The sequence below is a fragment of the Helianthus annuus genome, chromosome 2 (genome assembly GCF_002127325.2).
Source record: "Helianthus annuus cultivar XRQ/B chromosome 2, HanXRQr2.0-SUNRISE, whole genome shotgun sequence".
NCBI classification, from domain to species: domain Eukaryota; kingdom Viridiplantae; phylum Streptophyta; class Magnoliopsida; order Asterales; family Asteraceae; genus Helianthus; species Helianthus annuus.
Window position 1 is genome coordinate 126,038,332 of NC_035434.2, and position 15,560 is coordinate 126,053,891.

The 15,560-nt window shown below is 36.3% G+C and overlaps 2 protein-coding genes across 2 annotated transcripts; one reads left to right on the forward strand and one right to left on the reverse strand.

The window, feature by feature from the left end:
• The first annotated feature begins 2,702 nt into the window (after window positions 1-2,702).
• On the forward strand, window positions 2,703-5,249 carry LOC110939943 (protein NLP6). The gene is made up of 5 exons (XM_022181507.2): window positions 2,703-2,977; window positions 3,070-3,551; window positions 3,668-3,715; window positions 3,887-4,559; window positions 4,687-5,249. Exons 1-5 carry the CDS (start codon window positions 2,842-2,844, stop codon window positions 5,139-5,141), a joined length of 1,794 nt encoding a protein of 597 aa, XP_022037199.1. The 5' UTR covers window positions 2,703-2,841; the 3' UTR covers window positions 5,142-5,249.
• A 4,955-nt stretch (window positions 5,250-10,204) lies between these two features.
• On the reverse strand, window positions 10,205-14,635 carry LOC110939942 (protein NLP7). The gene is made up of 6 exons (XM_022181506.2): window positions 14,260-14,635; window positions 12,615-13,192; window positions 12,243-12,290; window positions 11,312-12,146; window positions 10,887-11,240; window positions 10,205-10,807 (listed from the first exon to the last, which is right to left on the reverse strand). Exons 1-6 carry the CDS (start codon window positions 14,513-14,515, stop codon window positions 10,377-10,379), a joined length of 2,502 nt encoding a protein of 833 aa, XP_022037198.1. The 5' UTR covers window positions 14,516-14,635; the 3' UTR covers window positions 10,205-10,376.
• Window positions 14,636-15,560: the final 925 nt, after the last annotated feature.

Here is a 15,560-nt window from a genome sequence, read left to right on the forward strand (position 1 = left end):
CCATCCGAATGTTAGATAGCTTCCTCACCAAGTCACCCTTATCCTTTACATCTAAAAACGAAACGAATCCGAATCTGCATCCTCTCTTGTCTCTTTTCTTCGCAATGTAAATATCAAAAATAGCACCAAAATCCCGAATTGCTCCTGCTAAGTCATTACCGCTGCACCGATCTGGGAGATTTGAGACGAAAAATTTTGTTATTCGACGTTGAACTTCCACCGGAATAGGTTTTCTCCGGTCTCCCATGACCGATAGTTCGAGTTAGTTTTTAAAGAAACTTGTTAACTATACGAAATATCAACATTTGAACTAGTTAAGATCTGTTGACCACCAATTTACCAAAGTGAACATTGACCAAATTTCAACCATAAACATTGACTTTAAAACCAATAAAAAAAGGCAAGTGCTATGTTCTATTAGTTTAGAAAGTCAATTGTTTGTTATGAGTATACTTTGGTCGATGTTCATTTTTGTAGATGTATTGGTGAACAACTGAACATTTCTATTTTGGTTATTTTTCGGTAAATTTATTATGTTTTCATCTTCTACTTCAATGTTCTACAAACTGATTCCTATGTTTTACTGCTGAGCCTAGCAGAGCCTACACTCGACAAACCACTGATGTTTCCACTACAACAGTAGGATCCAACATGTTAGTGTCAATCTCACCCAAAACAATATTCAGAATCTACCAATGGGAATGCGCGGTCCATGATCTCGACAGGCTTCTTCACGAAGTGTAATGTTTCGTCCACTTGAAGATCCTCCACTGGAACTTGTAAATCCTGCTCGGCTAGACACTTTCTGAGGTTCGATACGTGGAAAGTCGGGTGGACATTACTAAGTTCTTTCGGTAGTTCGAGTCTGTAGGCCATTTTTCCGATTCTTTCCAGAATCTAAAGGGTCCAACATATCGAGGCGCGAGCTTTCCTTTCTTGTCGAATCTGATCACACCCTTTCACGGTGATACCTTTAGGAGTACATGATCGCCAACGTAAAATTAAAGGGGCTTGCCTCGTCTATCGGCGTAACTTTTCTGATGACTCCGAGCTTTCAGCGTTTAGCGTTCGCGATAGAGTTGCGATTGCGTTTCGATTAATCACCACAAACATAAAGTAAACATGCACAAGTAACACATAAGTAACACACACACGTAAAACAATATTCAGAATCTACCAATCAAGGTTCGAGCGTGATTGTGATGCGATTAGGGATAAAGCGATAAAACATGCGATAATCATCGATTAACCTTGATTATTAATAGATACTCCACATAATACAACTAAAGCGATTAAAATAAAAGATTCTAATACAAGTCAAAGAAGTCAATCAGTGAGTAAGCAAGGAGTGACAGATCGCAGTTAGCAATCTTTTCTTCCTTTGACTTCAATCTTGACTTTGACTTTGACTTCCGTAACACGGGGTGTTACAAACATACTCTAAAATGTGACTGTTAATAAAAACTATCAGCATTATCAACACTTGTTTCTTCACACATCAAATTAAAGTAGTATAACTATAATTAATAAAAATAAGCCACAAACCTAAAATGCAACTCTCCCATAAAAGAAGGTAACACATATAACTTTTCACGATATTGCAACAATCTATATACTTTCTATAAAAGGAGAAAACCAAGTGACAAAAGAAAAGCTTCATCGGCATTTAACGATGTTGGAACAATGCAACTCTCCCATCAAAGAAGGTAGAACATGCAACTTTTCACGATGTTGCAACATCGATGGTGAAACGTTGATGTGTGAAACAGAGCTTCACTGAAACAACGATGTTGGAACAATGATATTGGAAGGATAATGTGTAAACAGAATCAACAAATGTTCGAACAAAGAACTGTAATCGGAGATTAACCGGCTGATTCATGAAAGCTATGCATTTGAAAGAGAGAGAGAGAGAGAGAGGGGGGGGGGAGATATGCTCGCAAATTTGAGCGAGAGAGATGAATTGAAATTTGAATGTGGAGCTAGATTCATATATGTTATTTATAGGGGGGCCAAATTCATATATAATTTGAAATTTGAATTTGGAGCCAGGATTTTGAATTTTGAATATGAGTAGAAGTTATGGGCAGAGGTTTGAAGTGTTTGTTAAATAGTTGCCCTTTTGTATGTGGGTAAAGGTTTGAATTTTCAATGTTGGCCAGACCTTTGAAATTTGGATGTGGTCAAACCTTTGTAAATTAAAGTGATTTTATATATTAATGTTTATGATACAGTAATGACATAAGTAAAGCCTTGTTGGACAACCTTTATGGCTGCCACCTCAGCTTTTCTTATGTCATTTGCTTTTCTTCTTTTATAGAAAGTATAGATAGATACTCCTCAGTTAAGATATTGATTTTTTTTTCTTTCAACATTTTAAATTTATTTCATGATTAGAAATATGAGTGGTTAAGCCATTTTCTTTCAATATTGTCTTTTAGAAGTTACCTATGGATGCTTAAACAATTTTGTGTGACCCGGCAAAAGAAGTCATTTTCGAAAGCATATATTATTAGAGATAGTAGGTAACCGTTGACAGGAGTTTATAATTTTATAGTGATACTATAATATATAATAAGTTAATAGACAAAAGTGCAATTTAGCAAAAAGAATAGGGATGTGTTTTGCAATTGCTAGATTAGACAACTTTGTTATGTTTCGGACCTTTATTTTACAAAACCTTCTCTCCCTCCTCGTTGAAATAAACGACTTCCTTCAATTTTGGCCAGAACCTTCCCGGCCACCACCTGTCCATCCACCAGAATCACACCTCTCTCTCTCTCAACGGGGTGTGCTTTCCATTTCTTGAATGTCAGTCAACGAAGTCGACTAATTTCAGATATGAATTTAGATATCTCCGAGTTCCTTCAAATCTTTTCTCCAATCTCTCTTCATCATCATCACAGTGAACCTCAATATGGACATCCAAGGGTTTTTTGGAGCGAATCTGAAGGATGTGAAAATAATTCATCTTCAGGTCAGTAGTTGCTGGCTTCACTTTTCCTTTATCAATTGTAAAGATGAAATGGCATTTTCTAATAAATAATCACTCTAATTATTATTATGCAGCTGATCTTGCCACTACTCCCATGATTCATGAAATGATCAAATCTGCACTTTCTAATACTAAACATTACTGGTGCTTCTTCTTGGGTCAGTTCTGGGCACCTGTAACAATAGACAGCAGACGGCTACTTTCAACTTCAGATCAACCATTTGCCGTCCGTCCTCTTTCCAACAACTTAGCCATGTATAGACTACGTTCTGAGAAGTATAAATATAATATCGATGCGAATAAGCTTCACATTGAACCCGACCACATGATCTTAAGTGGTGGACCCGCCACTGCTTTCTTCAATTGTCGGACATCTATAGATAAACCCCAGGAGTTTCTATTGGATCAGTTGAATGATGAATTCATATCTGTTATGGTTCCTGTTTGTTTACCTTTTCAAAGCAATTGTATCGGTGTTCTCCAATTTACTTTAAGTTTGGACTTCTCACCCGATCGATTGGCGCATTTTCTTTTTTACATGGTTGAGGCAATAAAGGTACGTGTTTATGAATTTCTACAAAACCATATCAAAGGAATTGCCTTCCAATACTTTTAATATTTTTTTTTTAAAACCTGCATTTCCATCCATATTTTTTGCTGATCTGTTTGCAGAAAGCAGGTCTGGATGTGTTTTATGTACAACAGCTTATACCATACCAGGTAAGCCTTCCAAATTAATTATAAAAAATGATCATTTGTGCTTCAACAGAATTTGTTACCAACAATAACTTAAATCTTCATATAAATTTTATCATATAACTGTTGAAAGTGACGATCTTTTTCATTCTATGTTCTACGGTTAGAGATTTGATGTTTACTATTCTAAAACAGACTATAAATTGTCTACAAGTTACTAAGGACGAGATTGAAGAAGCATTAAAGGTTGTTTGTGAATCACATAACTTAGCTCTAGCTCAAGTTTGGATCCCTTATGAGCATACAAAGGGATTATCAGCGATCAAATTGACTGGTCATCTTTATAATGAATATTATGATTTTGAGCGATACTTCAGATTTGGTGATGTAACGCCTCGTGCAATCGGGGAGGAACTTCCTTTGGTGACACTTAAGGATTATGAATCACGCTATATTTCTCTGCTTCAATCTGATATGTACATGAATTGGGGTAGTGGCTTTTGTCCATCTAGTGCTTTTGCAATATGCTTGAGGAGTAATGACACTGGTGATTTTAATTACGCGTTTGAATTCCTATGGACCAAACATGCAAGCTATATTATCTTTTTGGAGGCCATACTCTTAACATTGAAAAGGTGTTTGCCCAGATTCAAGTTTGCTTCTGGTGCAGAAATAGGTGACGAATTAGACGTTCACAACAAAGATGATCGAACTGAATTCAAGATTTTCCAACGAAAAAGATCAGTGGTTGTGGACGACATAGCACATTCTGAGGTGATATGCAAGACAACTCCAAAAGTATTACCTCGAGAAGTCATTGAGAAACAATTTGGAAAAACCATGAAAGAAGCTGCAGAAAATCTCAGTGGTAATCAGTGATAATCTTATATATTAAAATCACCACTTGTTTAAGAATTTTGATACCAAATGTTTCTTTTACTATACTTTCATCTATGGAACATTAGAAAATCTTCTTTCTTGATATTGTGCTATAGTTTCTTTATCTACGCTCAAACGCAAATCCAAAGAACATGGCATCTCAGTGTGGCCAGGACCAAAACCTACGAAGAGAAACCGAAATGATTCGTCCGTTATTCAAATCAACACAAATGAAGAAGAACATGGAGCAATTGAGGGCATATCAACTTTAAACCTGAACAAAGATGTCCTGACCCTAAAAGCAGAGTATTCAACAAAGATTATCAAATTACATCTCCCTATCTCGCAAGCAACCTTTGTAGCTATTGAGAAAGAAATTGGTATGAGGTTGAAGTTGAGTGTAGGGACTTTTGAGCTCGAGTACATTGATGAAGATCAAGATTGGATATCTTTAACAACTGATGAAGATATGAATGATTGTATTCAAAGTTCAAGAAAACGAATGCGTGTGCTACCATCTCCACAACCAATATCAGGTCCTAGTGGTTCCTTAGGAACCTTTTCTGTGTAACATATGTGTTTGTTTCCTTTATTTCATTAGGAACCTTTTTTATTTAATGAATGTGTTTTCTTTATCTCAATACAATTGCCATCACTATAAGAAACTGATATTTAATCATCTGTTTTGGTTTATGATTTTTATGGATTTTGCATTGCTTGTAAATGAACTGAGTCGTTTTGGAAAGTTCTTGTCTTTCAATTCTTGCAGGTCTGGGCTTATCTTACTGGCAAGCTGCTTTTGTCTCACATTTCTTTTCTTGTAAACAAGAACAATATTTGGTTGAAGATGGTGGTATATCTGTTGTTTGATGTGTAGAGGTTGTTTGGGTTGGTGTTCCATCTGTTGATTTTGGTTGAGGATCGTCTTTAGTGGTGAACTCTTCTATCAACCAGGTAAGAGTAATTCTGTTTGACTCCGGTCCAGGGGACACGGATGAGATTGCGTGTTTTGTTGGACTCCGATTATGTTTGCAGCGGATAAACAGGATTTCGGAACATCAGTGGACATGTTTGTGAGTGATATCAAGAGTATAGAAATGAAAGAATGAGTTTTGAATGATATTGAAACAAGCGAATGGACAGAATGATTATGGAACAATCTGTTTTGGTGCCGGAAACAGTTACCGGACAAGATATATATATTTGTGTGAAAACTGGCGGTTAATCTTGGCGGCAAAACTGTGATCGGCAGTTTCAAAATACCCGCTTATGATCTTTGCCTACACTTATCACACAATGTACCAAATGTAACATATTAGTTATTACATAAACTTATAAGTATTATAATCATAATAAAGTTTAATTATCCTTCGCTAACACCTTCCCTTAAACTTAATTATGTTTAGCGGCATGCATCATCACGCTCCTGTTGGCTCTATCGACGGCTTTACGAGCTTCATTGAAATTGAATCGGTGGCGCTTCTTGTGCAGATTCCAGGAGTCTTCCCCAGCTATTTCCGGCATACAGAGCGTAATGCTCTTATTCAGCGTCCTCCGGTATAGGATCGGCACTCTTACTTCTTCCTCGATCATTTCCGACCATTGAGCTTTCTCCTTGTTCCACCATTTCTTTGTCCTGCACCTTCTTTTGAACAGATTTAAACTTGTAGTAATATACCAAAACGTCCAAATACATGGCGTAAATGACTCTAATGAAGTCACCGTCTTGATATTCGAACCCCAGATCTTTCGCTATCGCCGGCCATAGATTGTCGACAGTAACACTTTGATAACCGCCGTCTCTTTCCACCATAATGTACAAACCAAGTAGATCTATTCTTCTACCATCATCCAGAAGTGGGGGTATTGATCTTGAAGTTATTCCCATTTTTTCTTTCAAAAACCAGCCCACCATAATTTCGAATTTTATTTCAAGATCATGCTTGTATTTGAATACGAAGTCTCGATCATCGATCATGTCTAACAGGGCTTTGCAGTCAGCAAATTCGTGAAATTCTAACGCCCTTAAGATCATCCGACTCCAATCAAATTCACTTTCATTCGTAACATTTAAGGTTTCGAAGTATGAATTTAAATAATCTTCTTTATACTTCTCGTTCACATCATTCAGGTTCTTAACTTTCTGTATTTCTTTCAATCCTAACTCTTCTTCTTTTGACAAACCAGTAACTTCATTTACAGTGTTAATCACGGGAGGAGAGAACATCGGATAAATCCTACAAGTATCACCGTTTTTGTTGACGGTGAATCCTTGTAATGTTAATTGATTCATGCTTAGGACATTTCTGTCCAATTCCGGGGTATAAAAGACACTTTGAAACTTTAATTTTTCGTTGTTAGACTTGATTTCAACGTTCCCTATACCCCGGATGAACAGAAAATTGTTTTCCCCAGTGTTTGTATCAACACCAACCAAATGTTAATCCTTTTGAAAACATTTATATTACCGGCGTAATGATGCGAGAAAGAGTTGCTGACATACCATATGTCATTCCACTGGCCGCCTTTCGTGCTAGTAACTATTAATTCACCCCGATCCTCTGCATCCCTCCTTTGTGTCAGGATCCCGGCATTAACCGCTTGGTTAACAAGTTGTGTTGCTTCATCATTTTCCTTGGATTTGCATGAATAAATTTGATGCCCTGGCCGATGACAATAGTAACATAGTTTCATCCGGCAGTTTGTTTTCCTCCCTCTCATTTTGTTCATCATAACAGTATTGGCATGGTAGAATTGTAGAAGTGGTTCTGATTTCTGCACACGTCCCTGATGTGGCTCTGATACCACATTGTTGGACTCCGGTTATGTTTGCAGCGGATAAACAGGATTTCAGAACATCAGTGGACATGTTTGTGAGTGATATCAAGAGTATAGTAATGAAAGAATGAGTTTTGAATGATATTGAAACAAGCGAATGGACAGAATGATTATGGAACAATCTGTCTTGGTGCCGGAAACAGTTACCGGACAAGACATATATATATGTGTGAAAACTGGCGGTTAATCTTGGCGGCAAAACTGTCATCGGCAGTTTCAAAATACCCGCTTATGATCTATGCCTACACTTATCACACAATGTACCGAATGTAACATATCAGTTATTACATAAACTTATAAGTATTATAATCATAATAAAGTTTAATTATCCTTCGCTAACATGTTTGTGATTTCATCTCCACAACCAGTTCCAGGTCCTAATGGTTCTATCGAATCTCTTCTATTACTTAAAGGAATGAGTTTGTTTTCCTTATGTTTATATGGTTTTGCTAGAAGAAACAAGCAGTAAACCGTTTATTTTTATTGAATTTTTAAAGATTGTGAAGATGGTGATGCGGGCCCAAGCGTAGAAGAGCGGGCCATCCGGTACTTGGAGGCCCAAGATCGCGTCACAAAAGGGGCTTCGCTGAAATGGCTCTAACTTGGGCTACGGAGGTCCGTTTGGGGCGTGTGACCAGTCAAAACGAACGGGAGAACGAGCTCTATCTTGCTGCAAACTGCCTACGGCGGTTTGGGTCATCGTCCGTGCCGAAAAAACGCTTATTTCTATTAGTTTTTTCCATTTTTATGTTTTTTCAAGTATTTTGGACATTTTGTTTTTGGGCTTGTGTTTGGCCCGTTGTCTTTTTTAGGCCCGTTTCGAATTTCTGTCTCTATTTATGTATTGCCCTAGTGAAATGAAAGATCAGAATTGAATTTTGAGAAAAACAGTTTTCACTTCAAATTCCGAGCCCTTTGGGTTGAATTTTGGGGTTGGGGAAGAACGACACGGGCATTCACAGAATCAACGTGTTTGATCTTCATTATCGTACTACTCACTACATCAGATGGTTAATGAAATAACTAGTATTACTGTATTAGTATGTTTTCTAACTAATGGTTAAGCAGTTTTCATGATTGGATTGCTAAATTTGTATCAGAAATAGTTATAAAGGCAAAAGATCAAATACAAATAATCTTAACATACTAAACATACAAATTGAAGGAAAACCCAAAAAGACAAGGTGACATTTTTGTAATTACCACCAACTCTCAAAGTTACAACAAAAAATACCTAAAAAAACACAAATTTTTTTTTAACATTTTTTATTAAAAAATCGCTACATTTCGTTAGCAAAAAAAAAAAAAATTTTTTGGCTGCTACTAAAAGTAACGATTTTTTAATAAAAAATGTTAAAAAAATAAAATAAAATAATTTGTGTGTTTTTTTTTTATTTTTTAGGTTTTTGGGGGGTTTAGTTTTTAGCATTTTAGCTTGGGTGGGTGGGGGGGGTTAGGTTTTTTTAGGTTTTTGGGGGTGGGGGGGGGGGGTTAGGGTTTTTTTAGGTTTTGGGGGGGGGGGGGGGGGTTAGGTTTTTTTAGGTTTTTGGGGGTGGGGGGGGGGGTGGGGGGTTTAGGTTTTTTTTGGGGGTGGGGGGAGTGGTTAGGTTTTTTTAGGTATATTTGTAGAGTAACTTTGATAGTTATTGATAATTACAAAAATGCCAACTTGTCTTTTTGAGTTTTCCTTCAATTTGTATGTTTAGTATGTTAAGATTATTTGTACAAGAACTTTACCCTAGTTATAAAAGTCAGGGGTTACGCGGTTTTGATTTTAGTGTAAAGTGTAAACAGATTTGTGTAGTTTCAGGTTAAACTCGTGAACATATTTAGGCATAGCTAAATGGGTCTTGTTCGTGTCAGTTTTGCTGGTTTTTGGATTGACCCGTTTATTTTTTTAGTTCTTTTAAAATGTGTTCTATCTCAAATATTAATCTGATTGTATTTTTAGTCAAAGCTTACAAATTAAAACCGAAAACAAAATATAATTTCGCACGTTCGAGCCGCGAAACCCCAAAACCGACCAGTAGAATAAAAATTAAACAGGGAAAAACTTCAGTAGTTTTTTGATGCAGAAATTTTCTAAATGTAGCATCCCAAATCCCATGTTGGACCGCACATAAAGCTGATCAATGATTAGAAATCATGAATGATTTCAGGTATTCAATTGAATTTAAGATTAGAATTCGGTTGAATAGGTTCCTAACAGAATTTTTCAAACACATGGTACTCGTAACTTGGTTAGTCATAGCTGCAGGACTGGTTAAAACCAGAATCGAACCAAGGTCTTTTGGTCCGGTTCTCGATTCTCCTATTCTCCTTATTACAGTTCCGGTTAAGGTCCGGGTCGGTCTGGTTTGAACTGATAATCACCCATGGTGAACATGACACGTTTAATATTGTAACAAAGATATAATATGTTTCTAGAAATGGTTAGCATCTTTATTAATAATATATAGTTTTAAAGATTTGATGCTATTAATATTAGATAAAATATTAAATTCAGATCTACCTCACGAGCCAACAAGGCCCCCCCTCTTGTGCCCACGCCCTTCTCCACAACACATAGTCTTATATCAGGTATGGGTTATTGTCTTGTTTTTGTTACGTAGCTTCTTTTTTTTTTCTTTTTTCTTTTTTTACTTTTATCTACAGAACAATATACTTTTAACTAAAAATACACTGTATAAACAATACTCAGTTGTAGTAGTTCTTTGAGTATACTTTAATTCTATACAATTATCACCCCTAGAAAAAATAGAAATTTAAAAAATAAAAATGGGAAGAAAAACATGATTTGGAAAACAAAGAAAAAGTCAATATACAATTAACACTTTTGACAATTCCATTATATCTTATACAACAAAAATAGGGGAAAATTCCTCCTGTAATTTGGTCCTGTTTCTATGAACCCAAAAATCTACAACTTAACAATATCCTACAAATCCTAACATTCCAACACTTACAACTAACCTGAACTCTCACACGAGCTCCCAAAATTTGTCGACAAATCATGAACCGAAAGCCTAATTATGTTGCACCCGGACAAGTCAACACATTCTTGTAAATCTGCATCACACGCTATTAAAACCCATTCATGATCATCATCAAGATACTTTACATCGAATGTACCCACATCCAACTTCAGCCTCTTTGCAACTTCTTCTTTCAGTGTGAATATACCCGAGTTTGCAGCCAAACGAAACCTGATTATATCTTCTTTGTAACTCGCCTTTATCGTTATTGTTTTTGTTTCCGGCCTGGCTGTGAAAGGTTGTGCATTTGGAGCAAGTTCTTGTACCTTTTCAAGAGGCTCTGTGACTGGACAAAGGCTTGTTAAATCATGTGAGCTTCCGGCATCCGCGGTTAACATTCCTCTAAATGGTTTTGCGGTTTCTTCTGTTATCGCGACACATTTTTTATTATGAGAAACAATTTAATTTACGATTGGAAAAGAATATGTTATAGAAAGCGTTACCTTGGCAGGATCTTTGAGAATTTGGACTACCGATACTGGTTTCTCGGCTGCCAGATGTTTGAATGGTTGGACCTTGATTGTTCTTTGGACAATGGTCAAATGGTTTGGACCATGGTGAGCCGTGTTGGTTAGTTGGTGAACCATTTGGAGCCGTTGGCGAAAATGGGGAGTCAACGCCAAGTGGGAGTTGGGTGGCTGTCAACGAAGGAAGAGTGAACGTTCCTTCACCACCTTGTACCGACTCAATCACTCGTTTTAGCTTTGTAAGCGAGCGGTTAACCTTGTTAATCTTACGAGATGGCCATCTTGAGATCCCATGTTGTCGGCATATTCGTTTCATTGTAGTTGGGCAAACTGCAAAATCAATAATTAATATGAAATGTGAAGGAATATAGCGAAATAAGTAAAAGAATGTATAAACATACCACCGAGATTCTTTGCAGCGTCTTTAAGACTTCCAGCAAAATGTTGTTGAAGAACCTCGAAACTAATCGATTTCTCCGCTTTCCCTCGTTTCTTTTCTGATTTTTTGTTTGTTTCAACCGATTTACCATAATTTCCATTGATTGCATTTGGTCCCATAATCAACGGCCCTCCATTAGATATTCCAGATTCAGATATGCCTGAATCAATAGCATCACCATTCACAGACGCTTTAATACTTTCAACAAATCTACCGTCTTCCCCTATTTCTTCACCGTTAGCAACCTTAAGACTACGAAAATGCTGCTTCATTGAAGTCAACAACGATCCCAACATCGTTTGTTGATCTTTACAGTCAACCATATTCGGAGGAAGAAAGAACTCCAGTATATAATCATCATCACCCGTGTGGCTACTTTTCAAACAAATCGCAAAAGATCCAACTAACCCGAACAAACGTGCATAATGCACCAACGGGTATTCTGTTTTGCCAAAATGCGTTATATTTTCGCAAAAACACGAACTACGAGTCACAAAAGCCCGTCCAGCTACCCCTTGACCCTTTTGTAGGTGATGTTCAGCACACGCCTCACGAAATCCCCACATGTGAGCGTCAACAACGTAAAACGCTACATCAGTCGTTGACATGCATACTTGACCCATACAACTTCCATCGAAACTACTGCAACTTTTCTTCAACCCACCACCATAGGCTAGGACACTTCGGTGTCTGCATGGGACCCACGTTTGAGCCAACGGGAAATTATAAGTCTCGCAAACTGCTGTGATTACCTCCAGGATTTCGGCTAAGGCTTGTTGTCGACTTTCATTACATATCTGTATTACAAACAACATCAAGCGCATAATTAGAATAACGTAAACCAAAGAAAAGGAAAATAAAAGAATTAACAATTATAATATCTTACTGCTTGCCTGAGTATTCGGAGAATCCAATATATTTGAACTTTTTAAATTTACCGCCTGCAAAACTGAAACTTTATTACATACTTCTCAAACAGATATTTTTAATTTATAGCGTTGTAAAAATCCCGACTAGCCTCTGATTAATTACTAGTCAGAGGTTCACCGAGTAATTTTTATCTAATCGGACGATTAATCAGTAAGCAGTTAACAGTTGTCAAATCCAGTCCTAATTGGCCAAAAATTGGTGGCAGTCTAGTGATTCCGGCCAAATTCTTGACCAAAACCGGTAAATTCTGGCAATTAATCCTATCTACTTGAAAATATGGGTCGAATAAACATAAACTTACAATTACATATACAGAAAAAAGTGTGACAACCAACCTCGAGTGCTTTGCAGACTTTATCAACCTCCGAAGCATAATTTATTTTCTGCGAAGTCAATATCAACTCAAGCACACCAACACACGATTGCCCCAAAGGTTCAAACACAGGCAAAGCCAAGGTTCCACGAACGTTATAACTCAAAGCATAATTAAGCCGTTGGTATTCTTTATCCGAATAAAACTGAACATTCGGAGTCCATTCTGGAAGCTTATGTTTAAAAACCCGACCTGGAAGCCCAAGAACTCCATCAGTTTCGTCATCAAGTGAGAACGTGTACATCAAAGAAGCCATTCTGTACTGATGAAGCCCGGTGCAGTTTGGGTCAAGAACAAAAGGTTGACCAGATGTTGTGAGGACAGTACGGCCCTTGTTCTTAACCGGAGCCCAGACTTGAGCGAGGACATGCTTTTCACCCAATTCTATAAAGTAACGAAGTGCCATTGTCATCCGTTCCTTGATTATACATGTTGCATCTTGATATTCGAATGTGTTCACTTCCAAAGTTGGCATTGGTAGCCGCCTTTTTAGATCGTTGTTTGATGGTTTTCTGGTTACTTGAGCAGGGTTACATGTGTCTGGTCCAAAACAAAATAAAAAGGTTACATTTATTTTATCTTTTAGTTATTCAACACTCGATATCTTGAAATAACGAAACTTGTTAACTATACGAAAGATCAACATTTGAACTAGTTAAGATCTGTTGACCACCAATTTACCAAAGTGAACATTGACCAAATTAATTCAACCATAAACATTGACTTAAAAACCAATAAAAAAAGGCAAGTGTTATGTTCTATTAGTTTAGAAAGTCAATTGTTTGTGATGAATATACTTTGGTCAATGTTCATTTTTGTAGATGTACTGGTGAACAACTGAACATTTCTATTTTGGTTATTTTTCGGTAAATTTATTATGTTTTCATCTTCTACTTTAATGTTCTACAAACTCATTCCTATATTTTCACTGCTGCGCCTAGCAGAGCCGCTCGAGGAACCACTGCTGTTTCCACTACAACAGTCGGGTCCAACATGTTAGTGTGAATCTCACCCAAAACCCATGGTTCAACTCAGTGTCTTCAGCTGCAGTCGGGGCGTCCCACCACCAGGGACGGTAACCATCTTCCCAATCCGATCGCACTATATTTTTCTACCAACATATGCATACCGGACCCACATATCAATATCAATACTATTGTTAGTTTGTTAAAAAGAACATAATAGCTGATATGCATCTTTACTAGATTAGACAGTTTTGATTCATGTTCAAATATGGATTCAACAAAACTTGTTTTTACTCTCTTAGCTCAACTTCTACACCTTAAGCAGTCTTACTATCCCGATTTCCGTTATTTTCATGTGGCGAAACCAAGGGAGGGGTCAAGAGGGTCCGGTGACCATTCACCAAATTTTATTAAATTTTCATATGTAAAATCTTTTTCTTAATAAAAAGTTGGACCCCAAGAGAACAACCTTACAATAACCAACTAAATTGAATGGCCGGAATCTCTCAACAATTATTGTTTTCTGATTGACAAGATCCACAACACCATCATCACATATTCCACTAAATAATTCAATCTTATCAAACCAGATCTCAAAACATGAATCCAAATCAAATCATAACCTTAACCAAACAAACTAACCTGAAACAACTCCAGAACATGTCCACGTGGCACTTCCAGCCAGTCTACCATCACTGTCGTTGACGTTAGCGTTATCATCAGAAAAAGCCCACAAAGGAGAATAAGTTTGGTCAGCTGCTGCTGATAAAATAAACGAGGGTGGTGAAGGGTCAGAGAAGAATATCTGATCAAAAGTCCAAGAACCATCAAGGTCTAGATCCATTGTAAACATACTGTTGAATCTGTTATCATGTTGTTCTACTACTTCTTCAGGCATAATTATTGATATATTTTGATATAATATTTTGTGGTGAAGTTGTAGATGAAATGGTGGTGGTGGTGATACCAAAGAAGCGGAATCTTAGTTGGAGAGACTTGCTAGTTGCAAGTTGTGTGTAAATATGGAAATAAAAATAGTTGAAATACTTGGAAAGTTGTGATCCACTCTTCCATATTTGTCGGGTCTACACCAAAATCAACGTCACTTGAGGGGTTTTTTTTATTATTTTTATATTATTATTATTTTTATAATTAGTTGTAAATATTTATGATAAATAATTGAAAACATATATGATATATAGTTATTTGTCTCTTGTTGTTTTCGTATTTGATTTTATCATTTTTCTATATGATTCGTTGATGTATTGTTTGATTGTTTCTTGACGAAATTGTCAAACTTGTACTTTATTTGTTCAACGTATTATATTTAGTTTGATTTTTTTTTTTTTTTTTTTTTTTTTTTTTTTTTTGTGTGTGTGTGTGTTAGAATGTAATTTCATTATTTTCCATGGATAGGAAGTTTTGATGTTAAAAGTGTTTTTTTTAAGTAAATGATATGTTGACGTAATTAATAATTTTAAAAAGTTATGTACACTTGATAAAAGTGGAGCAGAAAACCACTAAATATGCTGATAGATTATGTTTACATTTTTATAACTAATGTAAACACAATTAAACACTAAAAACTAGAAAAGAAAAAAAAAGTCATGTTTATCTCACTCACTAATATACTTTATATTTATATAATAAATGTCATAATATCAAATCTACTTATTCTCATACTCTTAATCTTATACAAAATATAGATTTTGAAATTTGAAATTGCAACAAGGAAAAGAAGGTGAAAATTTAGGAATGGAAATTGGTCGAACTATAGTATTTATGGGGTTTAACAAAAGGTACTTATATATTGGGCCTATCTCTTCGTCTTCATATCCATTGTGAACTTTTCATAATTTTTATTGGTGCCATCATATGTCTTCCCTATATATGTTCAAATTATTTCAATGTCCTCACTTGTCTCACCATTAATGTGATACTGG

Coding starts and splice junctions, on each gene's coding strand:
- LOC110939942 (XM_022181506.2), bottom strand. CDS start 14,515: ATGCCTGAAGAAGTAGTAGAACAACATGATAACAGATTCAACAGTATG. Junction 13,193..14,259: donor ATGTTCTGGAGTTGTTTCAG/GTTAGTTTGTTT, acceptor GTTTTGGACCAG/ACACATGTAACCCTGCTCAA. Junction 10,808..10,886: donor TTCTCAAAGATCCTGCCAAG/GTAACGCTTTCT, acceptor TCGCGATAACAG/AAGAAACCGCAAAACCATTT.
- LOC110939943 (XM_022181507.2), top strand. CDS start 2,842: ATGAATTTAGATATCTCCGAGTTCCTTCAAATCTTTTCTCCAATCTCT. Junction 3,552..3,667: donor ACATGGTTGAGGCAATAAAG/GTACGTGTTTAT, acceptor ATCTGTTTGCAG/AAAGCAGGTCTGGATGTGTT. Junction 3,716..3,886: donor AACAGCTTATACCATACCAG/GTAAGCCTTCCA, acceptor ATTCTAAAACAG/ACTATAAATTGTCTACAAGT.